We start from the raw sequence: 20,734 nt of genomic DNA, 5'->3' as shown, positions 1-20,734 counted from the left end.
GTGCACCTGTGTCTCCTTGTTTCATGATAAATCTGCTTTTATATTCTAGAATTATGTTATTCATTCAGTAAGCTATTATAGTCCTCTCCTCTTAAAATGGGTATATGTGGGTGGGTCAAAGGCTAGTAACCGGTTTTGGTAGAGTCTCAGATGCAATGGAAGTAGTAAGAAAAAAAAATCTACTCATTTTGGTGTTAATTTTTCAATCACATTAGAGCCCAACAGATAACTCACTAGAAGTTTTCCACAATACATGGAATGGAGAGAGAAAACACCTGAAAATACTGAACAGATCATAGAATATGTGAAGGGAGAAGGTGTGTAATGAGCTAGCATCAGAATAAAAATGCTAAATGTGAGTTTTAAGCAAGGGTAGGGGCAGGAAAAAGATGGGCAGTGAATGTAACAGGAAGGTCACTATTAGTATGGAAGACAGAAATAAATGCCAAACTGATGATAGCACAAGCCAAAAGGGGGTGGTAATGAGACGTGTAAAGAAACGCTTGCCTGTCGGAGACTGTCAGTTTTGTGTCACTGCCTGCAGAGACCTCTGAAATTCATTTCTTATTTGTCAGTTCGTGGGTAGTGCCTGCATTTCTTGTCTATTCCTAATTGCTGCTAAATTGAGGAGGCAGTTAAGGATCATCCTCTTTAATGTGGGTCTGGAGTCATGCATGGGACCAGACTGGTAAAAGGTGGCAGATTTCCTTCCCAGAAGCACATGTGAATTAGATGTATTCTTTATATAACAATTCATTTTTTCAGTGATCACCAGATTAATTGTTTGAATTTGCATTCTCCAGCTGCTGTGGCGGGGTTTGAACTTGTGTTTTAGGATTATTAATCCAGAACTGTGGCTGCTAGTCCAGTAATTTAAGCACAATGCCACTGTACCTCATCTATCATCCAATATATTACTAATCAATCACTTACATTCCTGATTATTGAGCTTCTTATCAGATCAAATACTGCAGTTAGTTCTGATTTGAATGGCATAAGACATTGCTTAATTCTGACCTACGTTGAAGATCTTGTTTTTTTTAGTGTTAAGACTGCAAATGAATTCCTTTGGTCAATAATAATCCATGTTCTGGAGATGAGCGAGTGGCACACTCCACTTTGTCAGTGTCACATGGGATTGGGTAGCATGAGAAGTGAAACCCATAATGCAAAGTGAGGTATGTTAAGTCAGGTGCTGGACAGAGTTTGTTTAGGGAGATTTATCTACTGGTTCTGGAATCAATTTGGAAATGTAGGAAGATGTTCCTTTTATTTCAAGACTTAGTGATTAAGTGTGCCAATAAGAGTGACAAAGATACAGTCATGGGTCCTGAATAATCAGCTTAAAACCAAATTGAATCATCAGCACAGCCCATGGTGCTATTTATGAATTAGTCACATTTTGCTTCTATTAAATGTCAGAATTTGAGCTGAAGAAATGCAAGTATTCACTGCTTTGTGATATACCAACCCAATTCTTCTAGCATACTTTTTTGAAAAACATTTCAGTTTAATACAGAATTTATTTACATCTCCAGGGGATAAAAGCCCTGTTGCCATATAATCAATGTACCTTGTATGTAGATAAACTGTCTATCTGTTGCCAGCAGTATCCAAGCTTATTTTATTTTCAGGTTTCCAGGAATCGTGGATTATCATGTGATAAGCAGCTTTAAAGCAGATTGTCTTAACTTGTATTCAAATTGCCTGAACTATTTAATGCATAAAACACAATCCTGCATTGGTTAGCAATGATAGTGATTTTTCACTCTTTGTAACATTGGATGATTGGAAAGCAGGGTCCTAATTTTTAGAAATCATTATACCATCTGCAAAATCACATCACCTATTGGAGGGGGCTTGCCATCCTAACCCTGAATTCTGTGCAGAATTCTGAAACTGATTTCAGCTGGCTTACTACCTTGTGAGCTCATCCAAAATTCTGCTGTTAGTACGCTAATTCTCACCTCATTGAATTCACCCATCTCTTCTGTGATTATTAACCCTTGAGATCATGGTCAGGACATGAATTTGAACATTGTGTTCTCATGCCTTTTAACCCACCCTGGTGAAGAAATTGTTCCTTTTTTTTGTTAAGATAGCTTAGTGGGCTACTCTAACTCTGTGAAAGTTGCATAAAGGGCAAGAACTTTAAATATAAGCTTCACATAATAGCATTGTCAGGTTCCCCCATACAGTTCTGTTTCAGAATGGTATTCCCTAATGTATTGCAGACTCGTGCAGTTACTTCAATTTACTCAACTGGTTTGCACAATTTGTGAAGTCCATTAAGGTACATGGATTATATGAGCAAGACATTCCTAGCTAAAGTGGAATGATGCTAGTGAATGAATTGATACCACAAAGAAGGGAGTTTGGGGAGGAAGGGCAGAGGGCTATAGACAGGCTGGTGAAGAGCAGTGCCTTCTGGAGGCATGCTCTTTGTACATAAAGATAGCTCCAGGAAGATCTCTGAAAGTTTTTCAATGTAGTGAATGAATGCCTGCACTTTGGGGAAATGCTGATGACTGATCCTGTAGATTAAAGGAAAAGTAGATGAAGTCTCTCTTTGACAATGGTGTTTGGGTGACCTCAGTGCAACAGTGAACAGCAAACTAAGATGTGGCAGAATTCAGCAACAGCTTGGAATATTCCTGAGACTAGGGGGGAAGAGAGTAATGGTGACCCTGATCTCCATGGGCAAAGCAGTCAAGACGCATGAATAGCTGCATTTGAGGTTTTGGGGTCACAAACCTCAGAACGAAAAATGCATTTTGAGTGTTAGCCATTAAATAATAGTTACAGGGGATCAGTAAAATTTAGTAGTCCAGTGAATAATTAAATAAAAAATATTATTGATGTTGAAAATATCACTGCAGTTAAATTTTCCATGTTCCACCTTTGCTGATGTCTTTTGGGGAAGTTTTATGCCATAAAGTAAGTGCTAGGGAAGTTGAAAGCCCTGCCAAAAAAATTAAGAAAATTTCCTGATGGGCACTAAGGCACCCAGAAATACGTGTGAAATTGCCCTCCTCTGGATTAATCCTTTTTTTCAACAGCACAACTCTTTCAATGCTGCAAATGAAATTCTCACCTTTGATCTCTGCTTATGGACCAATGAGAAAGGAAGCAGTGCTGGAGAGTAGAATTAGATTTGGGGTATGTCTAATTGGACAGCATTTGGAGTACACTGATCAGGTTTAGAATGGTTATGGAAATGGCCAAAATCTAATCAAGTGTAAAAATACTTGATTGCAGAAGGGCTACCTTCAGGAAGCTAAGGAGCAATCTTGCTGCAAGTAGAGTAGAATCAAAAGTTAGCCAAACCACATTTGAACAATGTGGAGGTGATCTAATTATAGACACTAGCCTTGATGATAAAGATAGGGGCATTTAATGCTTCCTTGATGGATAAACATCTAAAAGCTAAAATGGTACAGAAACAAAAACGATGAAAATTGTAAGACTCATACTACAGCATAGAACCAAGCTAAATATGGAAAGTACAAAGTCCTATAACAAACAATGAGAAGGGCAAAGAGCGACTCTGAGAGCAGATTATAGGCAAGAAATACAAGAGGAAGCTCAAATGTCTTTTGTTAACTCAAATAATAAATCATCAAAGGAAGGGTGGTCCAGCTACTGACAAAAATAGAGATACTATATTCTTGTGAAAGGTGAGGGCATTGAATTTATCTTCACCAGACCATAATCTTCTCAGCATCTCTGCCCCCCCCCCCATGCTTTCTCCTCTTTTGCCCCCCCCCCCCCCCTCCTCAATCTCCACATCCCTTCTGCTCCTCCACTCAAACCACATGAAATCTTTACTGTATGGTCTGTGGGACAGAAAACAGAGCTTAATGGAATAGCTGCAAATTTCCAATTGTACCTCTCATAGGAGTCCAAAACTTAACCTCACAGACTCATCTAATGACAGTTTTTTAGTGGAATATTGTAGGTGAGGTGTCAACCATACCCACAATATGCACTCAGTGTATAAGGTCACTGTGGTATATTGCCTATACACTAGGCACAAGCATTGTATGGAGCTGCCACGTAGTTGGGATGTAGTAAAACATGTAGCATGCATTCACTGTTAGCAGTGGATGGCAGACACCTTGTGATATTGTTGTGACCCATGTGCACTTCATATACAACAATACATTTAATCAGCATTGGTATAGTATTGAGCCAGATGAAAAGCATATAAAGTTCCACCAAAGTCTTTAATGTGCATAGAGGTATCTGGTGTTTTGGTTCAAATACAAAGTTCAGAAATGCGTACCTCTTTCCCCCAAGCATGTAGAGGCACTTTAATGTCTGGCATACACACCCTTTCCTGAGTGTAGAGGGATATGAGTCCAGATCAAGCATGGAACCAAGCTTGTGAACTGTTTGGCTCAGTTTCAACCAGTTGCCTGGCAGAGGGATGGAGTTGGAGTTGATGATGAAGGAAAGAGTTTCCGATGAGGAGTAAAAGTAATGGGTTCAGTGACCCAATAATCAGTTAAAGGAAATGTCTGATCATGGTAAAACTGATTCCATATTTTGGATGATTGTATTGGCATGGCAGAATGCAGATGAGTACCAGGAGTGGCCAAGACACACCAGAGGTCATAGTGCTGGCATGGGAGGATAAGCCATAATTCTCTGATTATCACAATTTGGAAAAGGCTGGAAGTAAATAAGTGCAATCTCATCCAATTGGATAATGGTGAAGAGGCACTGGAAGCAGATGGAGTCAGCTATGTCAATGACTGCAGACAGGTTGAGAAATACAGAAGGATAGACTGCTTTTGTCCAATCATATAAGATGTCATTTGTGACTTTGATCAGAACTATTTTGCTTCTGATTGGAGGGATAAGATGAGTAAAAGTATGATAGGTTACAACATGTTGAAGGAATTTGGAGAAGAAAGTGTGTTTGGAGATGGAGTGGTAGCCTACAAGGACGAAATGATAAAATCTTTGTTGTTAGAGATGAGATCAATGATGATGGCAGATTTGAAGGAGAGGTGGACTGTACCCAAGGACGGAGAACCAGTAACATTATTAGCTTGCGTGGCAGCCTGGAAAGGAAGTTGGGTGGTTAGACGTATTGTCAGAGCAGGATTGTGAGTGTGGTAGGTTTGATACACAGATGAGATGACTTCCCATAGGGTATGATGGGAGGAAAAAACTAACTAAGCATGCAAGTTTAGAATGATAGCAGTCGAAACATTGACTCAGTGGACCAGAGGAATGAAGAGCAAAGTTTATGAGCTGCTTGTACTTTTGGAGTTGAGGTGGAAGAAAGGGGAGAGAAGATGGTTTGCAGTAGAGAAAAGAAAACGGGGCTGTTATTGCAGTCCAGGTTGATCCTAGAATACTGAACAGCTTTGGCAGATTGGAGTAGAACCTAAGTGCTCTCTGGGATCTAGCCAAATTTCCTCGTGAACAGCTAAACGAGTTGTCTGCTATATCCATTTAATTCTCTGTAGGATTCTTGAAGGAAGATGTATGTAAAATGTTTAAAAACCCATCTTGGAAGCAATTTTTTACCCCATTGTGCGCTCTGTTGCAGAGCCTCATGATATGAAGTAATCTATGGAGGTACTTTAAGCTTCAGATCTCCAGACAGAGCTAAAATGAAATTAGAAGATTTATGACTGCCTTGGAAATTGCTTTCACATCATAACCATGCCTTTGAAACTTTGACCATGTGAGGTACTGTGTAGATGTTTGGGTGTATTTTTCCTTCTGATAGCTCACTTTAATGGATAAGCTGTCAGACTGCTTAGATCAAATTATTACCTAATCTGTTAACTAGTATCCAATGACACTTAAAGCAGTTCTCTTTCTCACTCTAGACCATAGAATCCAATTGGAGGTGCGGGCGGCACAACCTTCAGAGAATCCAGTGTCGGTCAGAAAATAGCAAAGGTGTTTACTGTCTCCAATACGATGATGAGAAAATAATCAGTGGTCTGAGAGACAACTCAATCAAAGTGAGTATTGAAAATAATGTGTGATCTGAATTATCTTGGTATTTCAATATGTAAACTCCTACTTATTAGAATGCAAAACATTGTGTTTTGCTCTTTTGTTTTAAATGTAGATTGTATTTTCTTCCCCTTATAGATTGCCCTCATAGGTCCTTAAGGAACCAATGAGGAAACAGAATGTTTTAGATCTAGAAGTAAGCAATGAGAAGAGGTTAATTAATAATCTGGTAATTCAAGGGTCTTTAGGGAAGAGTGATCATAATATGATGGGGCTTTATATGAAATCATAAGTGATTTAGTTCAATCTAAAACCACGGTCTTAAGTCTAAACAAAGAAAACTAAAAAGATGTGAGTTGCTGTAAGAGATTGGGAGCCTTCACAAATGAGTATTAGGAAACATTTAAATTTGGCAAAGGAGGACCAAGAAATTGGTAAGGAAGTAGAAAATAGAACAGTGCGTAAAGTACCAACAAACATTAAAATCAGACTGTAAAAGAATTTATAGATATGTAAAATGGACGTGCTGAGCAAAAGTTAATCTGGGTCACTTGAGATAGGAGAAACTATATTGGGGAATAAGCAAACAGCAGAAAAATTAAACAAATATACCATGGAGGCATACTAAAGAAGGCACAAACCTTATGGAGTAATGGAAAGGAACAGATTTTGAGTGAATAAGGATCTTAAAAAAAAAAATGAAGAAATTAATGGTGCTGAAACTGATAAATTTCCAAGCTAGGAGAATCTACATTGTAAGGTTTTGAAAGGAATACCTATGGAGATAGTGGATGCATTAAATGTCATTTTCCAAAATTCCATAAATTGGAAGGTAACAAATGTAACTCCACTATTTAAGAAAGGAAGAAGAGAGAAAACGGGAAACTATAGACCAGTTAGCTTTAAGTCAGTAGTAGGAAAATACTAGAATCTATTATTAATGATATGGTAACTGGGCACTTGGAAAATAAGGATTGGTCACAGGTAACATGGATTCAAGAAAAGGAAGGCAAGTTTGATAAATCTGTTAGACTTTTAGTGAGATTGTAATCGCGTGAAGTGATAAGAAGAAACCAGTGGATATGATGTACTTGGCCTTGCAAACCGACTTCAGTACAAGAGATTATTAAGCAAAATTAGAGCACATGGGATTGGAAGTAATATACTGACGTGGATTGAGGATTGCTTAATGGAGATAGCAGAATAGGTTTAAACAGGTTTTTTTTAAATTTAAAAAAAACTGGGTTCCAGATGTTTCCAGTGCTGATGGTACAAATATGGGTATGCGGATTATCAGGAGGATGTAACAAGGTACCATAATGATGTACATAGGCCAAGTGAATGAGCAAGGACATGGCAGATGGGATAAAAGGTGGAACATGTGAAAACAGAAAAGCAGTGCATTTTTTAAATGTTGAGAAATCAAAATGTTGCTCACCTGAAAATTAATGTGCAGGTGCAGAAAGCAATTAGGAAAGGCAAATGGTATGCTGGCAAGAATAAGGATTTACTGCAATTATGTAGAACCCTGGTGAGATCGCACCTGGAATATTATATACCAGTCTTGGGCTCCCTACCTAAAGAAGATATCCTGGTATATGCCTAGTCTACATTGGATCTTGAGTAGGTGCAGACCTTCTGGTTTCAAATACAACCAGACGTATCTCTATGATTTAAGAAACTTAAGAACAGGAAAGGATCAATCACAATATTAGGATGATTGAAGAGCAGATTTGCAGGAGAATTTCTGACAAGTGCAAAAACACCAGGGTGGTCATAGTGGAGGCATTTAATTAGCCAAATATTAACTGGAATCTGGTTAGTTAAAAGGTACAGAGGGCACTGTATTTCAAAATTGCATGCAAGAGCTGTTGAGCTGGTGTGTAGTGATCCCAACACGTGGAGGGTTGGTGGGGGTTGTTCATGGTGCTATTCTGGGTTTTGTGGTGGGGAATGAGATGGGTGACTGATAGGAGCATCGGGGGAGAGCATCTTTGCACTGATCATAACTCAGATTAAGCAAAGTTATGGAAATGGACAGGGTTAGAGTTCTGAGTTGGGATAATACCAATTTTACTAGGTTGAGAAGTGATTTAATAAAAGTGGACTGAACCAGTGCAGACAAATGAAAGGCGTTTAAGGAGATTCGGGGGGTTCAGGCTAATGATGCTCTCTGAAGGAGAAAGGATGGGATTGTCAAATGTAGAGCTCCAGGATGATGGGGTCCATAATGGGCAGGAGAAGACGAAAAGCAACAAAAGGAAGCTTTTGTCACAAACTGACATACTGCAGAAAGCTTAGAAGAATATGAAGTTTAGAAATGAAATTAGAAGAGAAATTAGGAAATCAAATTAAGGATGTTTCACAAGCAAGATGATGGCTAAGAGTAGGTCCTAGTGGGAACTAAAAGAATAAACTGTGTGCAGGGATTGTGGATGTGGATAGAGTTCTTGAAGAATATTTGAGTGAATTCCAGGTGGTTCAGTGATCAGTCCCTTGCCCTTTTTGTATATATTAATAATTTGCAGTTAAATGTAGTGAACATAATGAAGAAATGTGTAGTTCATAAAAAAAAATACACTGTCAGTGAGGTGCAAGCATTTGATAAGGATGGTTTGAGTTGGGCAAAAAGTGGCAAATGGAATTTAATCAAGGGAAGTGTGACCTGGGTTATGCAATTGAGGAGATGCCACAAGGCAAGGGTATACACAGTAGATGAGGGAATATTGAATGCTATTGGGGAACATAGGGAATGCAGGCCCACAGATCCTTAAAGCTAGCAGTGCAGATAGTTATAAAGAATTAAGCAGGGTAATTTTCTTTACCCAAAGCAAGGAATGTAAAAACAGAGGTAGTGCTGGGATTGTGGACATAGCTTGTTACTATGGCTTGAGTGCTGCATACACTTCTGGTCAACGCATTACAGGAAGATGTGTTTGCCCTGGAGAGAGTTTGGGGGCCATTTGCAAGGACATTGCCAGAACTGAAAACTTGTAGCTATGAGGAAAGATTTGATAGACTAGGGTTGCTGTCTTCAGGACAGTTTAGTGTGAGGGGAGACTTAATTGAGAAGTTTAAAATAATGAGAGGGCTAGGTAGCAACTAAGAAGGGTCAATAATCAGATTTATAGTAAATGGTAGAATTATTAGAGAGGACATGAGGAAAGTATTTTTTCATCTGGAGGGTGGTAGGGGTTTGGGAAGAAATTGCCTGAAAGGGTGAGAGAGGCAGAAACACTTATTCTATGACTCACTGGATCTGGTGCAGGATGGTGGGTTGGGTTGGGTAGCTCTATTTTGACAGGCATGGACCCTGTGAGCTGAATGGCTTCTTCCTGTGAATTAAGTTTTCTATGATTCTGTTCTACAAGTTTTTATTCTGCATTATTTGCAGGAGTGCCAGGGATATTGACCTTCCATTTTAGGAGACGAGGCCAATTTGGGATGAATTCTAACTTGTTCTCTGGGACACTTAACAGCAATTGGGGTTAGCGCCGTGTTGGTCTTTCCTAATATGAAAACTCTGAGGCTAATTAGAATGCCACCTGTACCACCTAGTGTTAAACGTGCTTATAGAGAAATTCACTGAACCATTGAGCAAAGTAATAGGATGTGTCTGGAGGAGAACATTTTAAATGCTGTTCTATCAGAAAATACATCTGTTACAGATGAAGGAAATTTAAGATGCGTTAAGAGTACCAGATGAATTATATTGTTAAAGCATATTGACACTTCTTTTTCCCTATATTGTCTGGATATGTGATTATGCATATAAAGGAAAAACAAGAGTTTTTGTTTTTTTTTTACTACTAAAGCTTTTGTCTTAAAGAGGAAAACATCTGCATTAGGTTTCTTGATTACTTGTATGCTTTTGTTTGGTTGCTGTAGATTTGGGATAAACAGTCACTGGAATGTTTGAAGATACTAACAGGTCACACAGGCTCTGTGCTTTGTCTGCAGTATGATGAACGGGTTATTGTTACTGGGTCTTCAGATTCCACAGTAAGGTAAGATGTAGAAACCCAATAGGAATTTATGAAGACATAAAGCAGCAATCGGAGGATATGAATTCAAATCCCATGATGACACCTGAAGAATTCAGATAATAAAATAATCCAGATTTTCCTTTTAAGAAATACCAGTCTTCGTACTGGTGACCATGAAATGGATAGTCTTAAAAAGAAGCACAATCTAAGTCACTAGTCCCATCACTAGATGGATCCACCAGGTGTGATAGCACTCTAGTATACATGACTTGGGAACCCTCAATATTTATTCCAAATTGCATAAAGTGTCGTGGGTTCAGGTCAAACGTTGGCAAAGAAACTTCCTCCTGGTAACCCCTATAGATGAATCTCTCAGATAAATCGGTACTTCTCCATGTTGAACAGCATTTGATAGAAACATGGCAAGTACCAAGGGCATAGAGTAAGGTCTTTAATATAAATCTTTAAGAGTGACTTGGTAGCACCATCACTGATAGAGCTGCTGTGTCCTAAAGGATATAGTTTTTAGACTGCGTTCGGTAGCAGATGGTGAGTGAACCAATGTTAGGGATAAACCTACTTCACTTTGTACTCATCAATCAATCTGTCACAGATGCATTACTGTACAGTTCTTGTGGAAGAGGAGATGGCTCAAAGAATGTCCCATCCTGAACAATATCAGAGTCCGGCAAGTATTTGCAAACATCTTCAGTCTTCCTTCTGAGATCCCTGCCATGATGAAAGCCATGCTTCAGACATTCAATTCAATCCATATCAAGAAATGGCTGAGAACACTGGACATAGCAAAGGCCATGGGATCAGACAGCCCCACTGTACTTCAGAACTAACTGTGTCAGTGTAATTGCACACTGCCATCAGTCTGAAAATGTGGTGGGGGGGGGGGGGGAACGCCCAGAATCGTCTAACCACAAAAAGCAAGAACCATAGAACCATACAGCACAAAACATGCCCTTTGGCCCACCATGTTGTGCAGTCCATTAGACCACCCTCACACTACCTAACCCCTTCCTCCCGCATATCCCTCTATCTCACGTTCCTCCATATGCCTATCCAACAAGCTCTTGAACCTGTTCAATGTATCTGCCTCCACCACCACCCCAGGCAGTGCATTCGATGCACCAACCACTCTTTGGGTGAAAAACCTCCCTCTGACGTCTCCCCTGAACCTCCCACTCATAAAGCCATGACCTCTCGTCTTGAGCATTGGTGCCCTGGGAAGGAGGTGCTGACTGTCTACTCTATTCCTCTCAATATTTTATATACCTCTATCATGTCTCCTCTCATCCTCCTCCTTTCCAGTGAATAAAGCCCTAGAACCTTAAGCCTCTCCTCATATTCAATACTCTCTAATCCAGGCAGCATCCTGGTAAATCTCCTCTGCACCCTCTCCAATGCCTCCACATCCTTCCTATAATGAGGCGACCAGAACTGAACACAGTACTCTAAGTGTGGCCTAACTAGAGTTTTGTAAAGCTGCATCATCACCTCGCGGCTCTTAAACTCAATCCCGTGACTTATGAAAGCCAACATCCCATTGGCCTTCTTAACTGCTCTTTCCACCTGTGAGGCAACTTTTAATGAACTGTGAATATGAACCCCCAGATCCCTCTGCTCCTCCACACTGCCAAGTACCTTGCCATTTACCCAGTACTCTGCCCTGGAGTTTGTCCTTTCAAAGTGTACCACCTCACACTTCTCCGGATTGAACTCCATCTGCCACTTGTCAGCCCAGCTCTGCATCCTATCAATATCCCTCTGTAAGTTCCGACAGCCCTCCACACTATCCACAACACCGCCTATCTTAGTGTCGTCTGCAAACTTACTAACCCAGCTCTCCACCCCCCTCATCTAAGTCATCTATAAATATCACAAAAAGTAGAGGTCCCAGAACTGATCCCTGCAGGATACCACTAGTCACTGCCTTCCAATCCGAGGGCACTCCTTCCACCACAACCCTCTGCTTTCTACATGCAAGCCAATTCCTAATCCACACAGCCAAGCTTCCTTGGATCCCTTGGCCTCTGACCTTCTGAAGAAGCCTACCATGAAGTGTCTGTCAAATCTCTTATCAACAAAGTAATGCAGATGTCATTTAACAGTGCTATCGTGGTACTTTATTAATAATTGCTCATCAATGTTCAGTTTGGGTTTGCCAACACGTTATAGCCTTAGTCCAAACATGAACCAAAGAACTGAGTTCTAAGGCAGCTTTTGACAAGGCAGCCTTTGACTCTGGTAAAACTGAAGTTAATGGGTCATAAGGGGAAAACCTTGAAGTCATTCCTAACACAAAAAAAGATGGTCGTAGTTATTGGAAGCCAATCATCTCAGATCCATGACGTTGCTGTTAGAATTCCTTACAGTAGTATCCAAGGGCCCACCATCTTCACTGCTTCATCACTGTCCTTCTACCTTAGGATCCAGAATGGGGATGTTTGCTCTCCATTACAAAACGTTCAGTTTCATTCACAACTGCTCAGAAAATGAAGTAATCCATATCTGCATGCAGCAAGACTTGGGCAGCATTGAATTGAGGTTGATGAGTTACATATAACATTTTATGCCACACATGACACAGCAGTAACCATCTGTAATCATCAACCCTTGATGTTCAATGGCAATACCATTTATGACTGCCCCACCATTGGTCCGATGGGTCACCTTTGACCAGAAACTTAACCAATCTACCCACATAAACACCACGAATGCAGGAACAGGTCAGACCTGAGTATTCAGTGGCAAGTGATCTGCCTCCTGAATTCCCAGAACCTTTTCATCATTAATAAAGAAAAGGTCAGGAGTGAAATGGAATTTTCTCCACTTGCCTGGGTGAGTGCAGCTGTAACAACTTTCAAGAAGTTTAATCTGACCTAGTACAAGTCCAATGGCTCCCCACCCAGGATTGTAAATGTTCAGTTCCTCCAGCATCAGCCCACCGATTATCTAGTATATATCTTCTGTGAAATACATGCAGTTTCTCATGTAGACCTATTATGTAGGCTATTCCTCCCAAAACCATGACTACCAACTAGAAGGGCAGCAAGTAAAATGGTACATCACTATTTGCAGATTCTTCACCAAGTCGTACATCATCCCAGCTTGGAAATATATCATTCCTTTATCATCACCAGGGTAATCCTGGAATTCCCTACCCAACAGAAATGCGAACGTAATTTCACCAGTAGGACTACAGGTGTTTCATCGCCACCACTATCTCAAGGAATAGGTTTAAAAAAAATACTGGCTTTGCCAGTAACACCCACATCACATCCATAGAGGGCTTAACAGGGTATATTTCTTTCATTGTACAGATTCACTGCAGTCTTACACAGTGCAACCCCATTGTAAATTGGTGGTTCAGTGACATTCCCTAATCAAATGTATGCTTACCTTAGGGTCTGGGATGTGAATACAGCGGAGGTTCTGAACACACTGATACATCACAATGAAGCAGTATTGCACCTTCGGTTCAGTAATGGATTGATGGTTACATGCTCAAAGGACAGATCTATAGCCGTGTGGGACATGGCCTCTCCAACTGACATCACTCTGAGACGGGTCCTAGTTGGCCATCGGGCAGCAGTCAATGTGGTGGACTTCGATGACAAGTACATTGTATCAGCATCGGGTGACCGAACTATTAAAGTGAGTTTAAATTTCCTCCCATCTACCTTTATCTTTTTATTGTGTGTGTGGTCTCACTGGTAGGATCATACTGAGTTAGGCTTCAATTTATTTCTAAGTCCAGCAGCAATTGCCACTCCTCAGAATCCTGGCAATGGTCAGGTAGGTCCAGTACACAGTACAAACACTTGGCAGCTGACCAAAGGGTCTATTGCAAGTCAAGTGCTCGGGTTTAAAAAAAGTATACAGGAAATGGGGTGTTTCATACTGATAGTGTACATAGTAGCCAACTTGCAGTTTCAAATAGGGTGACACATCCAGTATAATAATGTTATTAAATCAATGACCATTCCCCTATTCTCTATTCCTCCAAATCCTCTTTCTCCCCAATTTCAACTCCATGCCTGCTTCCTTTCCATTCGTTTGCAACTGCCTGCTCTCACTCCCAGTGCCAACGCCTCGCCACGTGCTACTCCCTCCATGGTTTCTCCTCTTGCTTTCTGCTCTCTGTTCTCACTTGATTCATAAAATCATAGAATTGTGCAGCATGGAAACAGGCTATTCAGCCCAACTCATCCACACTAACCAGCAGGCACCCATCTCTATTAATCCCATTGACAGAACTTGGTTCATAGCCCCCTCTATCTAAGCAATTCAAGTGCTCAACTAGACACTTCTTAAAAGCTGTCAGTGACCCAGCCTCAACCACTTTCTCAGGCAGTGCATTCCAAGTACTTGCCACTCTCTGGGTGAAGAATTTCCTTCATCCCCTTCAAAGTCCCTTACTTCATGCCCTAAACCTATGTCCTCTAGTTTTATCTACCTTTTGATATGGGAAAAGTTTCCTGCAGTCTATCCTATCTATACCCCTCATAATTTTTTATATCTCAGTTCTGTCCCTTCAACCCCCGCCACTCTAGGGAGAACAGACCTAGCTGCTTCAGTCTCTCCTCATAATTGAAACACTCCATCCCAGGCAATATCCTGGTGAATTTCCTCTGCATCCTCTCAAGTATTATCACATCCTCCCTATAGCATAATGACCAGAACTGCGCACATGACTCCAACTGAGGTCTAACCAAGGTTTTATAAAGTTGGAGCATAATTTCTCTATTTCTGTATTCACTGCCCTGACTAATGAAGGCCAGTATCACGTATGACTTTCTAACCACATTGTCCACCTGCATTACTATCTTCAAGGATCTGTGGACTCGTACAGAAGGTCCCTCTGTTCCTCAATACTCTGTAAGCCCCTACCATTCATGGTATGTGTCCCAGTCTCATTATGCTCCCAAAATGTGTCACCTCACATTTATCTGGATTAAATTCCATCTGCTATTTTTCAGCCCATTTCGCCAACACATGGATATCTCTCTGTACTCTAAGACTACCTTCCACACTAGTAACAACTCCACCAATGTTCATCTCATCTGTGAGCTGACTGATCTTGCCTCTCATATTCACATTCAGATCAGTCACATATACTACAAGCAGCAAGGGTCTGAGCACCATCCTTGTGGGACACCACTAGTCACAGGCAACTGATCATAAAAACAACTCTCTGCCTTCACTATCTCCTATTGCCAACCCAATTTTGGATCCAGTTTGCCAACTTCCCCTTGATCTCAGTGGCCCTAACTTTTTGGACCAGTCTCTATATTGGCAAATATTTTACTGAAGTCCATGTAAATCACACCTACCCAACCCTCATTGATACACTTTGTTACCTCTTTAAAGAATTCAATCAAATTGGTCAGACAGGATCTGCCCTTGATAAGGCCATGCTCATTATCTCTGATTAGTCCCTGCCTGTCCAAGTGATCATTAATCCTCTCCCTCAGAATTCTTTTCCAGCATCTTCCCTACTACTGATGTTAGGCTCACGGGTCTATACTTACCAGGCTTTTCCCTATTGCCTTTTTTGAAAAGGTGGACTACGTCTGCTGTCCTCCAATCATCTGGAAACCCACTTGTGTCCAGTGAACATTTGAGAATTGCAGCCAGAGCCCCAGCAATCTCTTCCTTTGCCTCCCTTAGCAGTCCAGGATAAATCCCATCTGGTCCTGGGGATTTATCCACCTTTAAGGCTGCCAAGGCACTGAGTACCTCCTCATTATTTATGGAGACTTGCACTAGACTTTCATCTATTGATTCACTGAACTCTCCAACTACAAAGTCTGTTTCCTTCGTGAATATCAATGAAAAGTACTCATTTAAGACCTCGCTTATACCTTTTGACTCCATGCACAAATTGCCTCTGTTGTCCCTAATGAGATTTTTTTTTAAAGATTTCTTTACTAGTCACATGTACATCAAAACAGTGAAATGCATCTTTTGCGTAGTGTGTTCTGGGAGCAGCCCGCAAGTGTTGCCATGCTTCTGGCGCCAACATAGCATGCCCACAACTTAATTCGCCACCCACTGCAATTCACCTATCACCAAAATAGGTCTACAGTGGATGCCATCTCCCTGGCCCTACACTCAGCTCTGGAGCATCTGGACAGTAAAGACACCTACGTTAGACTATTGTTTATTGACTACAGCTCTAGACTATTGTTTATTGACTACAGCTCTACCTTCAATACAATAATCCCAAGCAAGCTTGTCACCAAACTCTGAGACCTAGAACTCAACACCTCCCTCTGTAACTGGATCTTTGACCTTGTAACCAACAGACTGCAATCAGTGAGGATAGGCAGCAATACCTCCGGCACTAGTGGTATTGCTGCCTATCCTCACTGATTATTTTCAATACTGGTGCCCCACAAGGCTGCGTCCTCAGCCCTCTACTCTACTCCCTATACATTCATGACTCTGTGGCCAGATTCTGCTCTATTTCCATCTACAAGTTTGCAGATGATACCACCATTGTCGGCTGTATCTCAAACAGCAATGAGTCAGAGTACAGGAAGGAGATAGAGAGCTTAGTGGAATGGTGTCATGACAACAACCTTTCCCTCAATGTCAACAAAACATAAGAGCTGGTCATTGACTTCATCAATGGTGCTGAGGTCGAGAGGGTTGAGAGCTTCAAGTTCCTGGGAGTGAACAACAACAACAGCCTGTCCTGGTCAAATCACCTAGATGCCACGGCCAAGAAAGCTCACCAATGCCTCTACTTCCTCAGGAGGCTAAAGAAATTAGGTTTGTCCCCTTCGACACTCATCAACTTTTATCGATGCACCATAGAAGGCATCCTATCTGGATGCATCACGGCTTGGTACAGCAACTGCTCTGCTCAGGACCGCAAGAAACTGCAGAGAGTTGTGGACACAGCCCAGCGCATCACGGACACCAGCCTCCCTTCCTTGGACTCTGTCTTTACCTCTCGTTGTCTTGGTGTAGCAGCCAGTATAATCAAAGACCCCACCCACCCGGGACATTCTCTCTTCTCTCCTCTTCCATCGGGTAGAAGATACAGGTGCCTAAGGACACCAGACTTAAGGCCAGCTTCTACCCCACTGTGATAAGACTATTGAACGGTTCCCTCATACAATGAGATGGACTATGACCTCACGTCACTTGTTGTGACCTTGCACCTTATTGCACTGCACTTTCTCTGTAGCTGTGACACTTTACTCTGTACTGTTATTGTTTTTTTACCTGTACTACATCAATGTACTCTGTATTAAGACAATGTAACTGCACCGTGTAATGAATTGACCTGTATGATCGGTATGCAAGACAAGTTTTTCACTGTACCTCGGTACAAGTGACAATAAAAACCAATACCAATAACCTGTACGTCTTTGGTATGTGGGAGAAAACCCACGCAGACATGGGGAGAACATACAAACTCCTTATAAACAGTGGCCAAAATTGAACCCAGGTTGCTGGCACTGTAATAGCGCTACGCTAACCACTACACTACTGTGCCTGCCCATACTTTTTCCTCTGATTATGAGAGTCATAGAGTAATGCAGCATGGAAACAAGCCCTTTGGCCATACTCATCCATGCCAACCAAGGTGCCCACTTAAGCTGGTCCCATTTGCCCGCGTTTGGCCCATATCCCTCTAAACTGTTCCTATCCATGTACCTGTCCAAATGTCTTTTAAGTGTTGTTGTACCTGCCTCAACCACTTCCTCTGACAACTCGTTCCATGTACTCATCACCCTCTCTGTGAAGAAGTTGCCCCTCAGCTCCCTTTTAAATCTTTCCCCTCTCACCTTAAACCCTTTAATTTTTGGTTCCCTTTCCCTGGGACTGTGCATTCACCCTATGTATGCCCCTCATGATTTTGTACATCTCTATAAGATCACCCCTCAGTCTCCTACATTCCAAGTAATAAGATCCTAGCCTGCCCAACCTCTCCCTATAACTCAGGCCCTTGAGTCCTGTCGACATTCTCATAAGTCTCCTTTGCATTCTTTCCAGGTTAGTGATGTTCTAATGACATCTCTTTGACATGCTCCTGACTATCCTGTCTACTAAACCTGCTCTTGTTGACAGCAATAGTATACTTCTATTCGTTCTTTTGCCCTATTATACTTGTACCACACCTTTTTGGTCTTGCCTTAATCCTGTCTGCTAGTGACTTTTTTCATGACCCTTTTAGCCTTCCTAATTTCCTTTTTTAAGTATCACAGTACACTTTATACTCATGACATCTCGTTACAGAAACATGTTGCCTTGAACACCTGCTATTTCTCCATTTTGTATGCTTCCCACTGTGCAAATGTAGACTTGCCTGCAAGTAGATGCTAGCTTTCTTTACCTTTTCCGGGTCTCCCTTTTATGTTAGTGAAATTGGCCTCTCTCCTCTTCCCCCCCCCCCCCCCCCCCCCCCCAACCCAATTTAAGACCTTTATCATTGGTCCATCCCCATCCTTTCCCATAAACCATTTAAAAATATACCATTCTCCAAAATGATCCCCCACTGACACACTCTCCATTTGACCAGCTACTTTTCCCCAAGATGAGGTCCAGTAATTCTCTTCCCCTTGTTGGTCAAAGTCAAGTTCATTATCATATGCACAAGTACATGTATGCACAGGTGCAATGGAAAACTTACTTGCAGCAGCATCACAGGAACATAGCATTATATAAGCAGCATTCACAAGAAAAACCTAAATTAAACATTGCGTGTCAAAAAACTCTCCATGATGCATCTCAAAAATTCCATGCCCTCTGAGTCTTCAATGCTGAGGCCATCCCGATTAATATTTGGGAAATTGAAATCCTCAGTACAATAACCCTATTTTTATTGCATCTTTCTTACATCTGCCTACACATCTGTTCCTCTATCTCCTATTGACTAGGGAGGTCTGTAATAGACCCTCGGAAAAGTGTTTTTATTTCTAATCTCTACCCATATGGCCTCTCTGCTCTTCACCTCTTCTTCTCCCTTTTTTCTGTTGCCTTCATGGTGTACTTTTTGCTTTTTCCGTCCAGGTGTGGAGCACAAGCACTTGTGAATTTGTACGTACTTTGAATGGCCACAAGCGTGGAATAGCATGCCTTCAGTACCGGGACCGACTGGTTGTCAGTGGCTCCTCAGACAACACCATCAGGTAGGGTCTGTCAGAATGATTGATGTACATGCATATGGATTCTAGGGCTATGGAAAAGGAGCAGGATGGAATGGGACTCAGTGAATCGCATTTTCAAGGAATGGGATTACGTGCAATATGACAGATGAGTTTCTCTGCTGTGTGGCTCTGTGATTGTGATATGAAAGGAATACCACATTATTATGCATCCATGTTTCCACCATCATATAGACTGATTGCATATCCCTATAAACAAATTACATCTGTGCAGTAATAAACTTATAATACTTTGTGAAAAGTAAATTCCCCTTCCTCCCCATTCCCCACTCAACATTATGTTGGAGTACCTTCTAAGTACATTTTCTATTCCCTTTGTCATTAAACCTTGATCTTTTTTTGAAGATCTGCAGACTGAATATTGATTGGCTATTCACCTTAATGAGACCCCATAGTTAATCTAATGCTTGCCCCTTCTCTTACATCCACAAAGGATTTGTTGGATGATTGGGATCCTTAGCTATGGGTAACTGCCCAGCCTCTGTCCCACTCTGTTTTGGTATGACCAGTTCAGTATGATTGTGGTATGCAAGGATAAAAAGTAACAGCAGGGAGGGTGGACGGAAAATCTAATGATAGAGACATTGAAGACTTTGAATTATAATTAAAGCTGGGGTGAGTGCAGAGGGGATTCGCCAGGACATTGCCTGGTTTGGAGGATTTTAGCTATTGAGAGAGATTCGCTAGGTTGGGTTTGTTTTCTCTGGAGCAAAGGAGGCTGAAGGATGACCTGGTGGAAGTATATAAAATTATATGAGGCACAGAAAATCTAAATAGAATTTTTTTCCCATGGTAGAGGTATCAAAAACAAGAGGGCAAAGGTTTGAGAGGAAGGAATTTTAAAGGGGATCTGAGGGTAAAGGTTTTCCATATGGAGAATGGTTGATATCTAGAACTCACTGCCAGAGGAGGTGATGGAGTCAGATACAGTTGCTATATTTAAGAGGCATTCAGACATGCACTGGAATAGACGAGGCATACAACAGTATGGACCTAATGCGAGCAAATGGAATTAATGTAGATGAACAAAAATGTCGTCATGGTGGGCTGAAGGGCAAGTTTCTGTACTCTATAACTTTATATAAATATTTGTCCATGCAAAGAAATTATCTTTGTTATGATTATAGAGGGACAAGATGATGTAGATCATCAGAGAGGTGGTTACTATCTTTATAATACTGGGTTCTGTCCAGTACACAGCTGTAAACTACTTGATAGATATTGATTGCCTCTAGTCCAGGCAATTGCCTGAAGTTGAAGGGGAATAACTTTAAAGCAAATATACGGCCATTATCACACCTACGGCTAGCCAGCAGTTCTATAGAAAAGCACCAGCTTGATAGTGTGTGTTGAAGTGTTCCATTTGTGTATGTGTGTGTGCACTCTGCAGCATTGAAATAAGAAATGCACGGGATCAGGAGCAGGCTCATTGGATCTCTTCACAGTTTCATTGAATCCAAAGACATTCCATAAGTTAAGTCAAGGACCAAATACATTACAGTAAAAATCCAATAATCTGCTACCTGACCATTTGGAAATTCTGATGGTTCAGCATCTGGCACACTAGGTAAT

The 20,734-nt window shown here is 41.2% G+C and overlaps 1 protein-coding gene across 8 annotated transcripts in view; it reads left to right on the top strand.

Moving 5' to 3' along the window:
* The window catches only part of LOC127569724 (F-box/WD repeat-containing protein 11), a 149,545-nt gene that overhangs the window by 99,036 nt on the left and 29,775 nt on the right, over positions 1 to 20,734 (top strand). For all 8 annotated transcript variants that reach the window (XM_052014537.1, XM_052014542.1, XM_052014540.1 and 5 more), the window contains 4 exons: positions 5,850 to 5,987; positions 9,871 to 9,989; positions 13,385 to 13,634; positions 19,008 to 19,126. In XM_052014537.1, coding sequence (XP_051870497.1) covers positions 5,850 to 5,987; positions 9,871 to 9,989; positions 13,385 to 13,634; positions 19,008 to 19,126 — 626 coding nt within the window. The remainder of the gene's footprint in view (positions 1 to 5,849; positions 5,988 to 9,870; positions 9,990 to 13,384; positions 13,635 to 19,007; positions 19,127 to 20,734) is intronic.

This window comes from Pristis pectinata, chromosome 4 (genome assembly GCF_009764475.1).
Source record: "Pristis pectinata isolate sPriPec2 chromosome 4, sPriPec2.1.pri, whole genome shotgun sequence".
NCBI lineage: Eukaryota > Metazoa > Chordata > Chondrichthyes > Rhinopristiformes > Pristidae > Pristis > Pristis pectinata.
The sequence above is the reverse complement of the archived record's forward strand: the minus strand, read 5'-3'. Positions and strand labels throughout refer to the sequence as shown.